Genomic DNA, 22,094 nt, shown 5'->3' on the forward strand with positions numbered 1-22,094 from the left:
TGTTGACACATTATATCTATTTTTCCAGTAGCACTAGTAATTTACCAGCTTCATTCTGTACTACTGATTAGTACTCAAATTACTAGCTACTACTCCAAAACAACCACGGTTTTTACACTCTTTGAATATGTGGGTAACTTTCATAATTATTAGACTCAGAGGGGTGGGTAGCTGTTAGTCTGGAGCTTCACAAACGACAAACAGTCCTGTACCACCTTAAAAACTAACAAATGTATTTATTAGCTTTTGTGGGTAAGACCAACAAAAGCTCATTACCTAATTAATTTGTTAGTTTTTGAGGTGCTACAGGACAGCTTGTTATTTCATAATTATATATTATCTTTAACAACAATGTATCTACACGATCAGTTGGATCATTAAATATAGATCACATCATATTCAAAAATTGCTTTTTTAAAGTACTTCTCACCAGCATCTCAGGTACTGCATTCTCTGGTATAGAGTTGGTCCAGAAGTCCTTGTGTACAAGCCTATAACAGTACCCTTTGGAAACACGTCCAGCCCGGCCTTTAAACAATAGAGCGGAATTAGGCACACTTTGACCGTGTCTACACTAGCCAAAAACTTCGAAATGGTCATGCAAATGGCCATGTCAAAGTTTACTAATGAAGTGCTGAAATACATATTCAGCACCTCATTAGCATGCGGGCAGCCATGGCACTTCGAAATTGACGCGGCTCACTGCCGCGCAGCTCGTCCAGACGGGGATCCTTTTCAAAAGGACCCCGCCTACTTCGAAGTCCCCTTATGCCCGTGACCAGATAGGAATAAGGGTACTTCAAAGTAGCTGGGGACGTTTCAAAAAGGAGCCCCGTCTGGATGAGCCGTGTCAATTTTGAAGTGCCGTGGCTGCCCGCATGCTAATGAGGTGCTGAATATGTATTTCAGCACTTCATTAGTAAACTTTGAAATGGCCGTTTGCATGGACATTTCGAAGTTTTTGGCTAGTGTAGACATAGCCTGTGGGAATGATTTATAATTGGACTAAATTTCAGACTTAAACATGTTCTACTAATTAAGAGATTTATTCATAGACACAAGATATTTTGCTACAAGATAACAGATTGAGAAAGACTCAAAGGAGGAAACTGAAGCTGAAAATCCCTTCTAAAGTTTATTTATGGATTTCATTTAATATTAATAGCATGAATATAATTTGAAAAAAGACGTCAGTATATTGTTTCCATATTTATATACATGCCAATCAGGAATTGAAGTGTTTCAGTTTGGTATAGGTTCCTAAATCACTTCTGAAAATGGGAGTTCAACTCCTTGTTCTCCTGAAGATGTTTAAAAATGTCACGTTAGAATTTAATCCTCCTCTCATCCAAGGGGAAAAAAAATCCCACTAGAAACCAGGAACTTAATTTCATTCTCCTGTTTGAAAGAAAGATGCTCTCACCCTGTACTGGGACAGAAGGTCTGGCCTATAAATGCCAAATGGAGTGTATGTCTCATTTGGGAAAGAGAAGCACATTTGCATAGATCAGAGGCTATCATACAGGGAGCTGGCCTCCTTTGTTGTTATACCTGAATCTCATACTCCTGGCAACATGCTTCTCATGAGCATTGCTGCCAATAGTTCTCCATTTCCTAGAGCATGAAGAATAAGTTAGTTGTGACTGCAGCAGCTTCAAGCCCCAGCATAGTTTTTCTAACGGAAATCTGCGAGTTTCAGAGACAAGCATGTGGGAGTAACCCTAAGTGTGCGTCTACATTTGCATTCCTCTTTCAAAAGAGGTAAGCAAATGAGGTAAATTGAAAATGCAAATGAGGTATAAATGTGCAATTCTGACACCTCATTTGCATATTCTAATTTCAAAAGAGCTTATTTTGAAAGAAGAACGCCAGTGTAGGTGCTGCTCTTTTGAAAGTAAACCCCATCTTCGAAAGGATATAAGTTTACAGTGTACAATACTACTGTTGGTAAATAAAGTACTTTGCATACATTTTTCTTTGTTTCTTACTATCTACTCTTGTTTTTCTTGAGTGTTATACATTGCAAGGTACACCTCTCTATCATCCAGAATATTTGAATACCTGGCAACCTCCTGATCCTGGGGTTGCCGGATATGAAAGAGTTTATTGTAGAATGATCCTAGAACAGAATTGCTTCTCAGTAAAACTTAAAGAGATAAAAAGGAGAAATTTGGAGTAGTGCTGCGTCTTGGCACACCTAAGCCAATGCCTAAGGTTTGAAAACGAGATGAAAATGTTACTGGAAACCCAATTGACTATAGCCCTTTTTTGTTAAAACATAGCAAAAGATAAGGGTTTACAAGAATGAAGAAAAAAATTAACTTGAAAGAACTCCCATTTAAAAAAATTACAAAAATATTAAAAATGGACACATTTTAACAATCCATTTTTAAGAAATACAAAATAAAACAAACTTCCTTAAAATACTGTACATTTTCCTTCTATTTTAAAAACTTAATTAAGGACCCAAACAACGTCAGGTAAATCTGCTAGTGCAATATACTCAGAGAAGGGTTTGATGAAAGCTTGAGGGAAGACAGCACGGTTTAAAGTTCTCTTTTTTCAATTATTTCATCAAAGCATTCCTATTGCTATCTCATTTTGTACACTGTAATACCTAAACTACCTGACAACATCCCTATATATTTTATTTCTACAGGATGCAATTAAACCTGGTCTACATTTGTAAGTTTTTGGGGACTTATTCACAACTGCACTATCAGCACAAGTAGAAGTCCACTTGTGGGAGTGCTACCTTAGGCACTAGTTAAACTCTTTTAATCCCTATGATGTTTAAAGCTTCTGAAAAGCAATAGTGGAAGACTTCACAAAAAAGTGACTTTGTAGTCACTCTTTCTGATTTTTAAGAACAGTGAACTATACACTTCTGATTTTTCCATTATACATGGAAATGACAGCATGTCAAAAGTTATACCACAATACTAATGTAGTTTTGGTTGGCTGGAACATGTAGTACTGTTCTTTTATTCAGCAATCCTGTTGTTTTAGCAAGCACAGAAAAGGTCTAGTATATTTCATTATCACTCCTGTGCATAGAAATAGAACTGGCAGGCAAAACGGGACAGTGCAAAATGCAAGTAATTGTATCACACAAATACAAGGCCCTGGCGCTTTATCGTAGCATCTGAGCAGAATATTTTGAATGTAATCCATGCTGTAGTATTCATTTTTAAGAATGTATCCGTTATCCAAGATCAGTATGGAAACACACATTTAAGGTAAGTTTAACAATGTTTAACCTGAGGAACCCCACATCCCCTTTGGATAACAGACAATATCACACTTTCAGTTCAAATAAATTTTGCTGAAAACCAAATATCATTTAAAGTTACATTACTCTAAATCTACAATAAGCAATCCTCCCAAGTTTTAGAGATATATGAAAGGTTTCCATGTCAAATGTACTTAAAATAAAAAAGAAGAACATTATGCAGGCAGTATGTATCAATATATTTATGAAATTTCTTTCGAATACCCTGGAACAGGGACAAATCAAAAACCCAAAAGCCACAACAGACTGGCACACAAATCAAAGATTACATGAAATGACATTTTCACTTCATGTTGCTAAAAGCCAAGGCACAACTCTTATGCCATTCCTAATAAGCTTCTTGACACAAGACTACTGCTATCTTACCTTTCCTCTGATTACAACTAGTCTTAGAAGCCCAACAAAGTCTCAGACTCTGAAAATTAGTGTCTTCATCGCAAACCAAAGCTCTAGTCAAACAGAAATCAATGACTGCAATTTAAAAAAAGAAGTTGATTGAAGTACTGCACTTAGAAGAAACACTTTTGCAATAAAATAAATATTGGTTGATTTTGTGTAGCCATAAAAGATAACCTTAATTAAAAAACAAACAAACAATGATTTGAGAGAAAGTGTTCCAAAGCTCTATTTATCTATACGATTATAAGTGGAGTATTCTATAAGGCTGAATTCCAGATTAGGATTCCAGCTTTTACTTTGAATTACCATAGAAACTTGGTGCACACTGAATGATATACATATAAAGGCAGCCATTTCTACATTGAGATATTCTAGCCTAGTATTTCTGTTTTATCAGCTAAATTTCTCTTAAAAATACAGCCCTAACAACATGAACAAAATATTGAGTCACTTGTAAAATATAAGTTATAACGAGGAGCCAATGTGGAGAATACCCACTAGCTTGTGATGTATCTCCATCACCTCCTGCAGAGAAATTTGCAGCTCATCCAACACCTCTTGGTAAAATCTTGTAGTTCTTCTAATCAGATAGTGATGGAGGAGGGACAGGAAAGTAAAGAAGCTTGCTAAGGGGTAGTTTCCCCTGTTAGCCCTTCCTCCCATATTTCCAAATTCTGACAGACAGCAGATGCCTATGCAATATAGGGTCTGTACGCTGCCCAGGGATTCCAATACAACCTTTTTATTGGGCAGGGTGGTTAAAGGGCATGGGTGGGCAGGGACCCAAAAGGAGACCCATACCATGAACTGCAGGTCAGCTCACTGGAACAGAGGCGGTCCCTAGTGTTGTGAAGGTGAGAGGCCAGAGAAATGAGATCCTCCTACTTACTGTTGAAAGCAAAACGCTGACCAGGGTTTTTGAATTATATAGCCTGGAGCCAAGAGCAATTTCAAGGGCCAGGATGTGCACATTACCAGGCTGCTGGTATCGAGTAATGGAGATAGCAGTTCCTCCTCAACTGTCAGGTCTCTCAGGTACCAAACTCTTGCAGCACCATTGGCTCACTTGGTGCTGCTGCTGCAGAGTGCCTGTGGTACATTGTCAGTACCAATGACTGTGCATGTTCAGGATGCATCATAGACAGGAGCTTTGTCATACCCAGTACAGAAGGTTTACCGAGCACTGCTCTTTTAGGGACAGGATTATAATAGTCCCTCTTATGGTGCCAGTGGCTCGAAGCCTGAGCCCCTGCTGTCTCTAGGTAGCGTGGCTGAGCTCATAGCTGAGACTCCTTGCCAGGTACCGCCCTTAAGCTGCCAGAACCAAAGTGGCAGATCCAACTGAGGAAACTCTCTAGCTCACCAATGGGCTTGGATCCCGTTTTTCGTTGAGCCTGTAAATCTGCTGGGTTTTGTTTGGAAATTTTACCCCATTTGAAGCTGAAGGCTCTGGGGATGGCACAGAGTCCCACAGCAGCTGAAGTGCCTTCTATGTACAGAGGCTTCACTTCAGCTCCCTGTTTTTCCTAGGCTTTGGCTTTAGCTGTTGGCAGAAAAATTTCTGAGCAAAGTGGGACTCCCCCAGGGACCAGTGAAATGTCCATTTGCTAGTAGAATGGACTCCTTGCAGGAGAGGCACCTCTTGAAGCCAGAATGGCTGGGCATGCCCTGAGTGGGTGGGAGGGGACAAACGTTCTCTAGCAATGAATAATACAGAAGAGATGTTGTCTTTCTCCTCCCAATTTTTAAAAGCTGCCTTTCCCTTGCCCAATGTTCCCAATCACCATCCCACTGACATTGCCTATCCAGTCCCAGTGTCCATTCCTCGGGCTTCTTGTTTTAGTCGTAGACTCCTTACCTAGGTTAGTAAAGCTCACCTAATAAACTATTTTGCTAGTCTTTAAAGTGCTACTTGACTGCTTTTTGTTTTGATACAGAATACACAGATTCCTAATTACAATAGAGAATACTCACTGTATTTTACATCTGGAACTGTCACAGAGCTCTCGGCCATGTTTGTAGACAGAATAATCTAGTTCAAGTCCAAAAAGAAAAAGAAATGTGCAAAAAAAATTTACTCATCTATATTAATACATGTATTCAGGTAACTTTCTTTGGGGGAGGGAAGAGAAAATACTGTGAATAAAACAGAAATATATTTGTATCTTGCCCTTTTTGCCACTCCACTGTATTTGTGTTTTGCACACTCTGCCACTCCAAAATTATTTTCTTAAGTATTGTGTGTCTAAACAAACAGTATCACACAACTTGGATTTTATTTTTTCTAGTGCTTAAAAAAATAGAACAGAGTTCTTGTGATGGGTTGGACTAAGCCTCAATGCCGCCCCGCCCCCCTCAACCCCTTACCACAACACATCCTAGCAAGAAGAGCAGAAGGGAGGTCCTCCTGACGGGGAAGAGTGGCTGTCTCTCTGGCAGCCAATCAGGACCCAGCAGCCAAGTATAAAAGAAGCTGCTGGCCTAAGACCTGGCAGTTTCTCTCAGGAGATCAACCCAGGCAGATCTCTATGGCTGCATCTACACTGTGAGATAAATTTGAATTTAAGTCAGTTAGCTCAATATTACCACGTGTCTGTCTTCACTGTAAATACCATTAGCTCAATTCAGGGTGCACAAATCTTGAGATTACAAAATCGCAGCTACCTGACGGGTATAGCATCAAGCTCGAATTCAGAAGTTCAACTAAAGGCAAATGTGGAAGCACCACATCTTAAAATCGAATTTATTAGCCTCCAAAGGTATCCTGTATGTAACCCGCAATGCACCTCAGAGTTCCACTCTGGCCACTGCTCTCCAGTAACAGGAAGATCGTGAATTTCCAAGAGGGAGCAGTGAGCCTTTAGCTGTGGGCTCATGTTAGTTGAGAGCCTGAGAAATGTCTTTCTTCGCTATTAGTGCTGTGAGCGCATCTGCCCATTCAAATAGCCCCTGCACAGAGTTTGCGGCTCTGTCTGTATACGTGTTTTTACCACGCTGTCTGGCGCCAGACCATGCCCTGCCATACCACGTGTCAACAAGGCTGTGGTGGGGGTTGTGCTTGCATAACACACTGAGAAACTTCTTCTCGGTGGTTTACATTTGTGTGCAAATCCCCTTCCCTCCCCCACAGGTGCTACAGAGTCTGGGTCTTTCCTGTGCTCAGCCACATTACATGGGTAGCCCCCAACTCTACTCAATAAAATGATGTGCCTGTCATTTGGTGCTGACCATGCTGTCAGTCGCATGTTTAGGGCTCCAAGGGTAGGAAAGATATTTGAGGGCTCTGCTGCTGCTGTGGAGAAGTCTCCCCTGGCAACTAAGATACTGGGGACTTTGCTGCCATCATGGGAAAGGACCACTTCAACTGCCCCCCGCCACCTTGCCCATACCGGGGCTTGCTGCTGCTGGGGGAAATCTCCCCCGGTGGCTAAGATACAAAGGACCTTTGCTGCTACTGGGGAAAACTCTCCCCCTAGCAGCTAAGAAATTTGAGGTTTTGCTGCTGTCATAGGGAACGACCAACTCAACTGTCCCCCCACTGAAGCCCCGTGTAAAGAGTCCTGAGATGCCCAGCCCTTGGCCTAGGGCGGGCGGCAACTAAAAAGGGGTTAGAACACCAGCCCCGCACTCAGTTTGGGGCGGTCAGCAGATCACTGCCACAATACAATACAGGCCCAGCCCTCAATCTAGGGCGGGGCAGCAGTTCTCAGTAGCAATATGGTAGAGACGGCCGGCCCAGCCCCCAGTTCAGGGCGGGGTAGCCGTTCGCAGTTGCAATACAGTACCGGCCCAGACCTCAGTCCACGGCGGAGCAGCAGTTCACGATTGTAATACAATTCTGGCCCAGCCCTCAGTTCAGGGCGGGCAGCAGTTCGCAATAGTAATTCAATTCCAGCCCAGCCCTCAGTCCAGGGCGGGCGGCAGTTCACAGTGGGGTTAGCCCAGGCCCAGCCCTCAGTTTGGGGCGGGGCAACAGCACAAGGGTTTAAGCACAGGCCCAGCCCTCAGTTTGGGGCGGGGCACCAGCACAAGGGGGTTATCGCAGGCCCAGCGCAGGTTGGCCCTGTCAAGGAGGGGGTAGGGGGTCGCAGGCCCTCCCACTCCACTGCGACCTGGCCCGGGTCCCCGGGGGTCGCTCACACACGACCACGGCAGTGGGGATCCAGGCCGCAACAAACTGCCATGGGTTCGGGAGCGTCGTTCCCCGGGCCACTTCCTACCTCCTCCTCTGCTGGCGGAAGGTCCCAGTCCATCTGGTCAGGGGGTCCTGTAGCCAGAGAAAGTCTCCCCCTTACAAGCCAGCTTGCTCGTTGCCCCCCCCCCACTGAGGAGCACACAGGGCACGGAAACGGCTGCTGACAGCACAGTCTCTGATGCCCTCATTGAGGCCCAGATATGCTAGCTTATCGTGACCCTGAGAAGCAGAAAGTACACCTAGAAGGCTAACAGGCCAGACTGTCAACATGAGGGGGGGGGACCCTCAGAAATCACCCCAGCTGGCATTGATCAATATGATGCACACACACAATCACCCAGAAGGGGACGTGCCCCGCCCGCACAAAAGAATGTCCTGTACTCCTAAATTGCTTATCTCTTGTCTTACAAGTGCAAACTAAGTAGAAATGCCCTTGTAACAAACTGGTGTCACAAAGACAGACCAGTATGATCTGGCACCATAGATAAGAAAGAGAATACATAACCCAAAAGGAGTATAAAAGATGGGTCCAGCAGAACTCTAACTTTGAGTGCATTCAACCAACTTCCTGCTGGTCGGGTCAGGTGATTGCCTCCCGAGGTCCACAACTGGGGACGCCCAACCTCGTATTCTTCTTTCCGTGGAATTGAGTGACCGATCCGGCTTGGCTACGCTGGTATCGAGAGACGCAGAGAGGGTAAGATACACCCATGCTAGGTCTCTGACTTTTTTGTGCACAGCTAAAGAATTAGAGCTCTGTAACTAGATGTCATTGTGCCAAGATATCATTGTGTTAGATGGTAACAGATATCTTTGTATTGGATTGTAACGTAACTTGTTAACACCTGTACTTTGCTAGCATATAAGAAGTAAACAATAGCCTTTTGTAACCACATGCTTATAACTGTAGCTTAAATAAACTTGAAACTAGTTAAGATCCAAGCCTAACCATTTTGTTAACCCTTTTGTCACTGCAACACAGCCAGCACAACAAAAAGAACTTTAACTGTTTGGTTACTACAGTCTGGCCATGGGTGAGAGTGCTAGGAGCTGTCTGCTCTAACAGTAAAAAAACTGGGTTGTTTAGGACCCAGGGGAGTACCTCACCGCACATTACCTGGCCACCGGCTAACAGGTCCCTCTAGGTCAGTTTCCTCCAGGTCATCCACCTTCGGGGTCTCCGGCCAGTCGCCCATCTCAATGTCATTGGGATAGTCGGGCGGCGGTAGCACAGGGGACCCGAGGCGATCCTGGGCCTGAGGGCTGTAGGGGTCCCCCAGGACTCTGGGGCAGACCGCTCCTGGGGCTTCTTCCATGGCGGGGCGTCTCTGCTGGCGTGAAGGTCCTGGCAGGTCTGGGAAGTCCGCGTAGTCCCCTTGGGGCATCTGGATTCGGGGTTGTTCAGAGCCGCTGGGGGCTTGCTCCTCCGGCCTGGCCCGGTGGCGACAGGCCCTCTGCCCCTGGCGCCGGGGAGCTCGTGCAGGCGCGTCCTCCCTGCCCGGAGGCCCAGCCTTTAATGAGTCTTGAGCCCCACCCTGGGCTCTTCCCTCTGAGGGGTGGGCCTCTGCTATTCTGGCTCCGGGCCCGCCCACCAGGGCCTCTGCACAGCCTCGTCTGCCTCTGAGTCTGCGGGAGGCCATACTGACTCACTACACCCCCCTTCGCCCATACTGGGGCTTGCTGCTGCTGGGGGGAAGTCTCCCAAGGTGGCTAAGATATGGAGGGACCTTTGCTGCCGCCAAGGAAAACCCCATAACAGGGCCTGCTGCCACTGCAGGGGCAGGGGAAGTCTCATGAGCTGTGGAGCTCATTCCCCAAGAAGGGACCACATCAACTAGACCTTCAGCTCTTGCTTCTTTTTTCCTACACTTTTCTATCCTCTTTCTTCTCACTTTAAAAAACAGTCTGGGTCCCTGTATTATTTTCAAGAATCACACTTCTGCAATGATGGGAGGTGGGATGCTCAGTGGATAGCCAGTTGAGAACACAGTCACTGCATGGAAGTCCTGTAGGGCACGGGAAAGTCCAAGACTCTCCCCAGTGCCAACATAATGAAAGGGAAAACCAAAAATTCTTTTTTCCTGCATTTTTCTATCCTCTTTCTTCTCACTTTAACAAACAGTCCGGGCCCCACATTATTTGCAGGGATCACATGCAAGCAATGATGGGAGGTGGGACACTCAATGGATGGCCAGGCCAGTTGAGAACACAGTCGTTGCACCCATGTGGGCAATATACTGGGAGGGTAAACCAAAAATTCTTTTTTCCTAAACTATTGTATCCTCTTTCTTCTCATTTTACAAAACAGTCCAGGCCCCTGCATTATTTTCAGAGATCACATGCAATGATGGAGGTGGGATACTCAGTGGATGGCCACTTGAGAACACAGTCATTGCACAGAAGCCTTATAATGCACTGGAAAGCCAAAGACTCCCCAATACCAATATACTGAACAGGGAAACCAAAAATTCTTTTTTTCTACACTTTCCAATCCTCTTTCTTCTCACTTTAACAAAAACAGTTTGGGCCCCTGCATTATTTTCACTGACCACATGCATGCAATGATGCGAAGTGGGGCAAGTGGATGGCCAGCTGAGAGTACAGTCACTGCACCCATGCTGGCAATATAATGTGGGGGGAAGCCAAAAATTCTTTTTCCTTAGACTTTTCTATCCTCTTTCTTCTAACTTTGAGGGTCCCTGCATTATTTCCAGGGATTGGCATATTTTCAGCAATCGGGAGGGGAATGAGGAAAATGCAATGTGAGAAGATGACATCAAGACCAGAGAGCATACCCAAAATGCTACAGGGATGAAGGAGCTATGGGATAGCTTCCCACAATGCACTACTTTACTACTGCAACAGTCGATGTTAGCCAATTTGTGTGTGGCAGCAATGACTTGACTTTGTGAGCAGCATGTGGGAAGTGAGGATGGTCAAATTCAAACTTATAAATTCCAGAATTAGAAAACTGATATAAATAAATTCAAATTTATCTCGTAGTGCAGATGCAGCCTATGTTGTGTGGGACACCGGCAGCACTTTGAACAGCTCCAAGTGCGAGGTGAACTTACACCTGGCCAAGGCCCAGGTCCATTGGCCAAAGACTGGCCACATGCCTAACTCAAGAGCGAACAGCACCATGGACAGGGCTTGTCAGACTCTAGCCCCGGAGCCTTCAAGATGATCATGCAAAGACCTGGCATGGGACCCACTGCCACAGAGGGGAGCTTACAAGCAGGGTATCCCATTACAGTTCTAAGGTAAAAAAAAAATTGTAAATGTATGTTGTAACATCAGTGTGTACACACACACACACACACACAGTTTTTAATTGTAACACATAAGGCATGATCCAGCATGGAGAACTATTGACACCCAGGAGTAGCAATCCACACCCACCATTCTCTTTGCAGGAACAGAGCAAAACACAATTCAATTATAACTTCATCAAGTTTATTATAGCACCTGTCCTATTTTTCAGATGTGGTCACTGGTAACAGCCACAGCTATAAATTTACCGAATAAAGCTTTTCTCACCTACCACAGAATAGATAACTTTCTATCTTGAACAAAGCTGGATTGCCTTCATACAAGTATAAGAGAAGAATAAAACAAATTAATTAAAAGATGGCTTAAATTTGGTTAAGGACATATCTGTATTTTGAAAAAAGCCGCTATCAGCAAATAAAAGAAGGCCGGGAGAATAAGTAGTATTATTTGTAGCATGGGAAGGATGTATCTTTTCAGACTAAATAGTAACAAAGAGCTACATGAACAAAACAAAGAAAATTTGTCTGAAACAATCCTGAACTTTCCCACTGTTCAGCTGATAAGAAAGGAAAGGTGTTGGGGGAAAAAAAACTCAAAAGATTGTAAATCTTATCTAGATTAAGATTGGAAATAAGGGTGAATTGTCTCAAGTTGTTTTTTAACTGATATAACTAGCCATGGCAGTACTTGTTTGATAAAGGGTATTAAAAGTATAAACCAGTTCACTGCTAACACCTGCCTGAGCACTTTGCAGCTCACCAATATGGGTTTAAATGCCCCTGCAATTAGCTCGTTTGTAAGTACCTTGATAACATGCTTATAAATGTTCTTTTCCTGTTGGATGTAATAAACTGCTTACTATTTAGGCTTTGGATGCATGTCTAAAGTATTTGCATCCATTAGGCTTTTGGATTTAACAAAGTAATTTATGGTTAAATTACTTGTTTGGTGGTCTCCCATATCAATACTATAAATTTCAAATATAATTAATAATTTCACCAAGAAAGACCATAGAGTAAGCAGCTTTTGTTAAATCAGAAAAATTACCCACTTCTCTTGTTAAAATTAAGTCACCATTTGCTTACCTTTCTATAACCAGGAACTGGACTCAAAAACACGTTATTCTGTTCTTCTAAAGTCACACTTGAATGGAGTGGATAAACTTGCAACCTAGAGAAAATTCATCACTTGAACATCTGTGTAGAGATTCATGGTAGTCAGGGGCATGCACTTTTGGGACTATAACTCCCACAGCTGAAGGATTCATATTAAATACTCAATTGGGATTTAATTAAATTAAAATAAAGCTGTACACATGTATCTATTTTACCATGTATTATTCATTTTAACTTACCTTTTATGAATCATGCTCGTGAGAAGCTCATGCACGTAATTTATTTCAGCCAAACCTGGGAGGAGGGGCATAAATAGCTGAAGTAAGCTAAATATTCTGATGCCCACTCTAAACAAAAGAGCCCTGTCTACATAGCACAAATCTTCGAAAAGGCCATATAAATGGCCATTTCGAAGATTACTAATGAGGCCCTGGAAGGCATATTCAGCGCCTCATTAGGATGCCGCTGGCTGTCGCTCTTCGAAATTGCTGCGTTTCGCTGCCACTCAGCTCATCCAGACAGGGGTCCTTTTCAAAAGGACCCTGGCCAACTTCGAAGTTGAAATCAGCAAATAGGAATAAGGGGATTTCAAAGTTGGCGGGATCCTTTCGAAAAGGACCGCATCTGGATGAACTGCGTGGCAGCAAAACACAGCAATTTCGAAGAGCCGTGGCCACCAGCATGCTAATGAGGGGCTGAATATGCCTTTCAGGGCCTCATTAGTAATCTTCAAAATGGCCATTTGCATGGCCATTTCAAAGATTTGTGCTTGTGTAGACATAGCCAAGATGTTAATGATTTTATACTCCTCGTTTCTCCTCAATTCCTAATTGTCTCCATTTCTTTCTCTCTTTTCATATATGCAAATTACAACAGAGAGGTTAATTAGCAAACATGAAATGAAAAGTGAGTATAAAATTGCAAAGAAAATGACAAACACACACACTTATTACATGTAGGACTGGCAGGACCACGTGATTAAAAACAGTTACTTACCTTATAACTGCTATTCTATGTGATGTGTTGCTCCTGTTCATTCAGACAGGTGTGCGCATGTGCTTTATGCATGGTTGTTGGAAGATTTTTCCTTAGCAGTACCCATCGGGTTGGCTGTAGCAGCCCCTGCGGCAACGTCATTGACATTGCCCATAAATACCTCTGCTGACCTGAGCCCCGCCCAGTTCCTTCTTGCTGGACGATCCAACATAGAGTGCAGGGGGGAGCAGAATGGACAGGAGCAGCATGTCACAAAGCAGTTACAAGGTGAGTAGCCATTTTTCCTTCTTTGAGTGAGTGCTCCTGTGCATTTCAATGTGTGACTTACCACCTGTATGCCCTGGAGGTGGGACCGGATCTTACCTCTCTCTGGTAGCTGACAGGGGGACCACCCAGCAAAACCCAACGTCCCCCTGAGTCTGCTCTACCAGGGTGCAGTGGGTAGGTTTGAAAAGTCTAATATTAGAATACAATCCTTTTATTTGCTGCCATATTTGTACAAGTTTGGGATAAAATGAAAGACTGATAAATGTATTCACGTTCACGTTAGCATTAGGAGAGTGATGCTGGAGGAAAAACACCTGTCATTTCAATACATGCTTATAAGCAGCATCCTCTCACCAAAACCACAACAAAAATGTTAGTACCCACCTGGCAGAAACACCAATACACTACCACGCTCTGACATAAGGCCCAAATTCTTGTTCTCCCTAGCATTAAAAATATATTTAAAATTAATTTTCACTCTTTACCAACCTCAACCTATTAAGTCCCAGTTCCCAAAAATCAGTTCATCTTGTAGAGTAACAAAAATGCATTTTTCCTGTAAGCTGTGCTATATAAGTTCACTGAAGAGACAAGATACAAAATAATACCTAAGGCTATATTTTCCATAAAACACGTACATAAATACTAAAAGCATGGTCTACTCCATGGCCTTTACAACTGGGTCACACACAGAAGTACTCCTGTTTGCCTTACATCAAAATTGTATTCTCTAAAATCCTTCTCTGAGAATCAAAACAACATTAACATCATTTAGTTAAAATTTATGAAGCTCAACTCTATCCTTTAAAAAAAGGTTATGTCAGATAGCTCTAATCGAAGCTTCTCCTACTATAAACAGCAAATAATGGTAAGGAGAATTGTTAAGCTCGCTATGATGAGATACAACTGTTTGAGTCGTGTTTTACAATAGCAAACACACAGATTCCTTTCACTTCATAAGCAATAAACTAGGTCACAACATGAATTGCTAGAGACTTCACTCTGGTTAAGCCTGTGTGTGACAGCATCCAGAGGCTAGAATCAATTTAATGTGATACAAAAATCTTATACTCGGTGGCAATAACTGCATATTGTCATAACATTTTGTAAATGTAGAATGAAAAATCACTATTCCCATACCATATATATAATAAACATTTTAATGATATCAGTACCAGAAATGTTAATTTTTACTGGAAGGTACTACTGTCTCTTCCTATTATGAGCAGTGCTCCTTTCTGAAATTAAAAACTACAATAACAAATATTTTAACATTGGCATTGGGAACATTTTATATGGTACTTTCAAGTAGCATTTTGAACAGTTGAGCAAAGCAGCATTATAGGAAGAACTCAGTTTTTCCAGAAAAAAAAAAAGAGAAAGATCAAAAATTCAGCATAATTAAAGTGATAAATCATCATATTAATATCCCTATCAATACTTACATTTTATAGTGAAATCTGGTATAGTTTAAGTTTCATGATTCTTTTCCAAAATGTCAAATACTTACATAATAAAGAAAAGCTTTTAGTCTGAAAAGCAAAGCTTCGGCATATATTTATAACTTAGTATTTAAAAAAAAAAACAGACTAAAGAATGACTGAAAAGTGTAGCTTTAAGTTCTAGCAGCTTCAAATTTTCTTTATCACATTCTTGCAGATACTGAATACCAATTTACAAAATGCTACACAGAAAGACAAATGAAATTGCCTTTGTGTGTTCTACCCTCTAATAGGTACATTAAGCACAAAAGTCTGAAGAATACAAACAAGAAAAGATCATCCTTCATTGGTTCTTATACCTAATGCTTTTCTTTATTCTTTTGTTAATAAAACTAAACATATCCAAGTTCTGCTTCTTTCCTTCTTACAAAGAACATTCAATTCCAGCCTGCAGCAAAGAGTCAGAAGTTTTCAACTGCCATAGCTTTAACAGTCACTTAGACATTGTACCCTGGAGTGTATTTTTAAAAATTCAAAAAATTCAATAAAAGCTAGAAGGACTCTAAATACAAATAATCTGAACAGAAATCAAGCCAGTAAGTCATCACCCAAAACAGGAGGAGGAAAAAGTGCAAAAACATTAAGGTCATGTCAGAATTGTAACGTAGGTTCTGCAAAGAATCGTATTGGCTAATTCTAGTCACATTTCACTTTAGAGAGACAAACTCTTAACAAGTAGACCTGAAGTATATCTTACCCACTTTCCTTTATTTCCATCTCATCAAAAAATTGAACCAGAGAGATTGCAACTTCATACATTTCCTTAGCAATCATTGGCTCTTCAAAGGTTTGAGGAGGAAGCTAGAGGCAGGGGAAAAAAGGTGAATGTTAACATATTGATGTTTAACATTAACACTTACAACCTAAAACCTCTGAGTAGAGTGCCAGCTATTTTTTCAGTCCAAAATTCATCTAGCGTTTCATTTGAATTTTTTCAAATTTTCTGGAATGGACTAAAAGCATTCCAGTAGAGAAGATACTAAAGTCAGTCTGAAGCTTTACAAGGAACTTAGTCAAATCGGAGGTCAACCACTTTTCAGCTCCCCAGTGATCTCATCATTATTTCTTTAGACATTTTACAGGCATCACAGCATTGATCAACACCTACTCACAAACATCTATTAAAAATACTAAGCTGTTCCTTGTAACAACTACCTGCATATGGTAAGCACTATTAACTCCAATTTCCAGCAAAGTTTTCAAGTCATGACAGATAAAGCCACTGGATCCAAAAGTATGATAGAAAATGTAGATTCATCCTCATACTAGGGATACATCTACACTACGAGATGAATTTGAATTTATTAGTATTGATTTTGTAATGCTGGATTTTATAAATTTGAATTTAACTTTCCTCACTTCCCCACATGCTCCTCACAAAGTCCACTTATTGCTGCCACACTCAACAGGCAAACATCAGCTGTTGCAGCAGTGTATTGTGGGAATCTATCCCACAGTTCCCTCATCCACATAGCATTCTGGGTATTTTTGCTGGGGCAGCATGGGAAAAGAATGCAGTGCAAGTGGGTGTTGGTATTTGACATCATCTTCCCACATTACTTTGCCCACATTCCCCTCCTGTGGTAAGCAAACTGCCATGTTCCCAGGTGGAAGGAAAGAAAACTAGTGCATCAACAAAGATCACCAAATTCACAGAAGTCTTTTTCTTCTATAACTGAATTGCTTTTTAAAACCGTAGCTGTAATTGAATTATAAAAGATTTTATAAAAAGCAGCAGTTGTCTCTCTTCTCAACTGGCCCTCCACTCACTATGCTCACTCCTTTGAGTGCATCTGATCCCTGAAAATAATACAGGGACAATGCAAAGCATGAAGAGAGAGTAGATAGTAAAGGCTTTGGAAAAAAAAGATTTGGTGAGGGAAGGTTTTTGGGTTTCCAGTTCATTATGCAGCTTCTGTGCACAGCCTGTATTCTCAACTGGTCCTCCACCCACTCTTCCCTGCGTGAAGGAATCCAAAGTTAGAAGGAGGAAGATAGAAAAGGCTAGGAAAAAAGATTTTTGGCTTCCCTCTTAACTATATAGGCATTGCCAACATGGGGGATGGGAAATGGGGCTCGTCAAATTTCATTTACATTATGAGGGGGTTTGGTATTTGGGAGGTTGAATGGCCAGTTGACATGGTCCCTGAAAATCTTTTTTGGAGGTGGGGTGCAGGCACCGTGGCTTGAGGGCCACTTGAACCATTCCCACTGGATGGCAGCCAGGCCCTGCAATTTGTAGCTGCCTGGAGAGACTTTCCCCTGGTGACAACTAGCCCCCAGTGTCCTTTTTGTGGTGGGAGGAGGAGGGGGAATTTGAGAGGGGGGGCCAACTGAAGCAGTCCCCGAAAATCTTTCCTACCCATGGAGCCCTCACCACGGGCAAGCCAGGACATCGTGTTGCCTGGCAGCAACAAACGACAGGCACATCCTTTTACTGGGTTGGGGGCTAGCCACGTGATGTGGTTGGGCACAAGAAAGACCCCGACTGCACAGTGCCTGTGGTGGAGGGGCCATCCACAAACAAACCACTGAGAAGTAGTTTCTCAGCCTTTCACACAAGCATGACTCCCACAATAGCCTGTCTGACATATGGTGCGGAGAGGCAGCGGCTGGTGCCAGCCAGGATGGGGAGGAGGGAAGCTCAACTAGCAGAGGTAAAGACAGAATCACACTGGGGGCTATCTGTAATGGATAGATGTGCTCATAGCACTAATAGCAAAGAAAGAAAGACGTTTCTCAGCCTCTCATAAAAATGTGATCCCATAGCCACAGGATTCCTGGTCCCAAACTGAAATTCACAGTCTTCCTGTAACCTAATTCCTGCACGCCTGGAAAGCAGCGGAGATTGAAGCGGCCAGAGCAGAGCACTGTGGGGCACATACGGGACACCTCTGGAGGCTAATAAGTTTGATTTTAAGACAAAGCCCTTCCACACTGGCCTTTATTTGAACTTGATGCTACACTCAGCCAGTTTCAATGATGTTACTATATGCTCCCTAAATCGAGTTAATGGTGAAGAAAGTCATGTTGTAATATTGAGCTAACTGCTATAAATTCAAATTTATCTGGTAGTGTAGACACAGCGAAATCCCATACAAAGTGCAACACAGGATTGTACTGTGTTGTACTGACACAATCGGGCACTTAAAGCTATACTACTTTTTACAGGGGTATTAGTGATCAGAATTTTTATTTAACCTCACCCTTTTTTCCCCTGCTTTCTGCTGCAAAGGCCAAACTATGAATTTGTCAAGATTAAAAAAAAAATTGAGTTTTTAAATAATACATTACTTTGCTTTGCAGAGTCCTCTGAGAGACCTGTTAAAGTGGCAATTAAGAATCAGCAGGTAAACAGACTGAGATTTATGTTAGGTGCTCAAGAGATCATCATCTCCAGCCAAAGCTGGCTTTGCTTCCAGGAAGACACCGAATACTTTCCTTGCTCTTCTGTATCTGCTCATTTCATCATAAGACTTCTGTATGTGACATGTCTCTTAAAACCCAAAAGCCAAGTCACTCCCCTCTTCCTATTTAAATCTATTTTTAACGTTGCTTCTATATTACCATCTACAACTCTGGATTACAACCTGTGGTCTTCGGTCCTTTAGGGGTCCTCTAACTATCTTTTCCAAACAGGTTTGCACCTCCATTTCAATATTTATAGAGTTCCTCAAATGAAAATCAGTGATCTACAAGACCTAGGGTAATTAAAGATACCAAAACGCTAAGGTACCACTGCATATCAGTTTAAAAAAAAAGATACTAGAACCAAGTCTCCGTATGATTCTATTACTGTAATAAGTTTCCTTCTTTACCTCCCATTGTCTGTTACCCATTCAACACTTCACATCTTAAAAAACAAATACAAAAGCAAAATAAAAACAAAAAGGAACCCCCCACCTCCAAAGGCTGCGTTTTTAAAAAAATACAGATCCTAAGCAGCAAACAGGTTTTTGTTTTGCAAAATACAGTACAAGCTTGATTATCCGGCATCCCTGAGGAACAGGGGTTGCCAGATGATCAAATGTGCTGTTTAATAGAGCTGTGGCAGCTGGCCCTACTGCCCCAGGACCCAAGGTTACCAGGCAGCTGCTCTATTAGCCTGACCGGGCAGCCAGCCCAGCAGATATCAGTTAACTGAACTTGCCAGTTATTCAAGTGCCAGATAACACAGCTTTTACTGTAAGTCAATCTCTGGTACCCCATACTTCTTATTAGAACATAAGAGCGGCCATACTGGGTCAGACCAAAGGTTCATCTAGCCCAGTACCTTGTCTGCTGACAGTAGCCAATGCCAGGTGCCCCAGAGGAGGTGAAACGAAGACAATGATCAAGCGATTTGTCTCCTGCCATCCATCTCCCGCCTTCGACAAAAGGCTGGGCAAAGAGAAGTTACTCACCTGTGTAGTAACGATGGTTCTTTGAGATGTGTCCCCGTGGGTGCTCCACAGTAGGTGTCGGGCTCGCCCCGGCGCCGCAGCTCGGAAAATCTTCAGCAGTCTCCGTCGGGTTGCGCATGCGCCGATGCGCGTTGGCTCTTTGCGCGTTTACGGTCACGTGCGCGATCCGGTCCCCGCCAGTTCCTGATCAACCGCTCCGGATACCCCTGAAAACACACAAGCAGAGCTCCAAAGTGGGGAGGAATGGGTGGGTAGTGGAACACCCATGGGGACATCTTGAAGAACCATCGTTTGAGTAACTTCTCTTTCTTCTTCGAGTGGTCCCCGTGGGTGCTCCACAGTATGTAACTACCCAGCAGTAACCCCCCCCGAAAAAGGAGGTGGGTACCCCATTTATGCGCAGCTTGCCCATGAAAGGACTGCTGTCGACAGGCGTGTATCCTCATCAAGCATCCTGTGCATGGCGTAGTGCTTGGCGAAGGTGTCATAGGAAGACCACGTCACCGCTCTGCAGATATCTCTCAGCGCGATGCCTTTGAAGAAGGCCGTTGACGCCGCCATCGCCCTAGTAGAGTGGGCTCTTGGCGGAACTGGCAGAGGAGTCTTGCAAATCTCGTAACACAGTCTTATGCAAGACACAATGTGATCTGAAATCCTCTGTGAAGATAGCGCTTCTCCTTTTGACCTGGATGCAATGGACACCAGTAGTCTGTCCGTTTTCCGGAAAGGTTTAGTTCTATTGATGTAGAAAGCCAGTGCCCTTCTTACGTCAAGTAAGTGCAACCGTGCCTCTTCATTTGAGTTGTGAGGATTAGGATAGAACGAGGGCAGCACTATTGGTTCGTTGATATGAAAGTCTGAAGAGACCTTCAGAACGAAGGCTGGGTGTAATCGTAAGACCACAGCTTCTTTTGAGAAGATCGTGCAGGGTGGTGTAGACATTATGGCTGCAAGCTCGCTCACTCTGCGAGCTGACGTGATTGCCAGGAGGAAAGTCGTTTTAATAGTAAGTAGTCGAAGGGGGACTGTAGCCAATGGTTCAAAGGGCAGTCCCGAGAGGGTGTGTAGAACTAGGTCTAAACTCCATGATGGTGGTATTGGTTTCCGAGGGGGGTACAGATTCACCAACCCCTTTAGGAAACACGAGACAACAGGATGGGCAAATGTGGTTGATCCATCCTCTTCATGCCGAAATGCTGATATAGCCGCCAGATGCACCTTTATAGAGGATAGCGAAAGTCCGTTTTGTTTGAGTTGTAGCAAATAATCCAGAATCGTAGGTATGGTGGCATCCTGGGGTATTAGTTGCCTGGAGGAACACCATTCGGAAAAACGCAACCATTTGTGCTGATAAGTCTTTCTGGTGGAAGTTCTCCAACTACATTCAAGGACTTGTTGTACTCCCTCTGAGCATGTAGTCTCTAAGGCGCTTAGCCATGGATTAGCCATGCTTGTAGCCGAAGTCTCTTCGGGTGCGGGTGCAGTATTGACCCCTGAGCCCGAGTGAGAATGTCCGGTACTGTTGGTAGGGGAAATGGCCGATGTTGAGCCATGCGCAAGAGCAATGGGAACCACTGTTGCCGGTCCCAGGTTGGGACTATGAGTATCATGCATGCTTTCTCCCTTCTGGCCTTCTCCAAGACCTTGTGTATAAGTGTCGTGGGAGGGAACGCATAAAGTAGAGGGCCCTTCCATGGGATCATGAAGGCGTCCCCCAAAGACTCCTGTCCCATGCCCGCTCTGGAGCAGTATTGGGGACATTTCTTGTTTTCTCGGGTGGCGAACAAGTCGATTTGGGGAAAACCCCATCTGCGGAACACCTGGTGAAGTAGGTCTGAACAGATCTGCCACTCGTGAGTGGGCGCAAAGTGTCTGCTGAGATGGTCCGCCTTGACGTTGTGGACCCCTGGTAGGTATGAAGCCTTTATGATTATATTGTTGGCGATGCACCAGTTCCAGAGTCGGACTGCCTCCGCACAAAGCGTACGAGACCTGGCTCCCCCCGTCGGTTTATATAAAACATGGTGGTGGTGTTGTTGGTATTCACACTGACTATTTTTCCGCGCAGATAATTGTGAAAATGCCTGCACGCATTGAACACTGCCCTGAGCTCTAATATGTTTATGTGCAGAGTCTTCTCTGCGGGGGACCATAATCCTTGAGTGGTTTTGTTGTCCATGTGAGCCCCCCATCCCATATGGGAGGCATCTGTTGTAATGAACACAGTAATTTGCGGTTGGTGGAAGGGCACCCCTGTTAGGAGATTCTTGGGGTTTCCCCACCATGTTAGCGAGCTTCGTGCCTCTGTTGTAAGTGACAATCTCTTGTGGATGGTGTGGATTGAGGGTTTGTATACGGTTTGCCAACCAATGCTGCAATCCTCGCATATGCAGCCTGGCGTTTTGCACCACAAACGTGGTGGTTGCCATATGCCCCAACAGTTGTAAGCACGTGAGAACTGGAACAGTGGGGCTGTACGTTAGTAGTTGTACGAGAGATTCAATGGCACGAAAACAAGCCTTGGGTAAATACACCCTTAACGTGAGTGAGTCTATCCGAGCCCCTATAAACTCTATATTTTGCGTGGGGTCGGTCTTTGACTTTGAGAAATTGATGATGAGGCCCAGTGAGGTAAATGTTTTTGTGGTGATG

At 43.4% G+C, this 22,094-nt stretch overlaps 1 protein-coding gene across 1 annotated transcript in view; it reads right to left on the bottom strand.

Annotated features, from left to right (window-relative positions):
• Positions 1-22,094, bottom strand: part of TDRD9 (tudor domain containing 9) — a 123,846-nt gene that overhangs the window by 59,463 nt on the left and 42,289 nt on the right. Inside the window, 7 exon segments of the mRNA XM_074998701.1 lie at positions 431-528; positions 3,659-3,763; positions 5,666-5,723; positions 12,245-12,329; positions 12,514-12,568; positions 13,922-13,970; positions 15,721-15,840. Of these exon segments, the coding sequence (XP_074854802.1) occupies positions 431-528; positions 3,659-3,763; positions 5,666-5,723; positions 12,245-12,329; positions 12,514-12,568; positions 13,922-13,970; positions 15,721-15,840 (570 nt within the window).

The sequence above is a fragment of the Carettochelys insculpta genome, chromosome 6 (genome assembly GCF_033958435.1).
Source record: "Carettochelys insculpta isolate YL-2023 chromosome 6, ASM3395843v1, whole genome shotgun sequence".
NCBI classification, from domain to species: Eukaryota; Metazoa; Chordata; order Testudines; family Carettochelyidae; genus Carettochelys; species Carettochelys insculpta.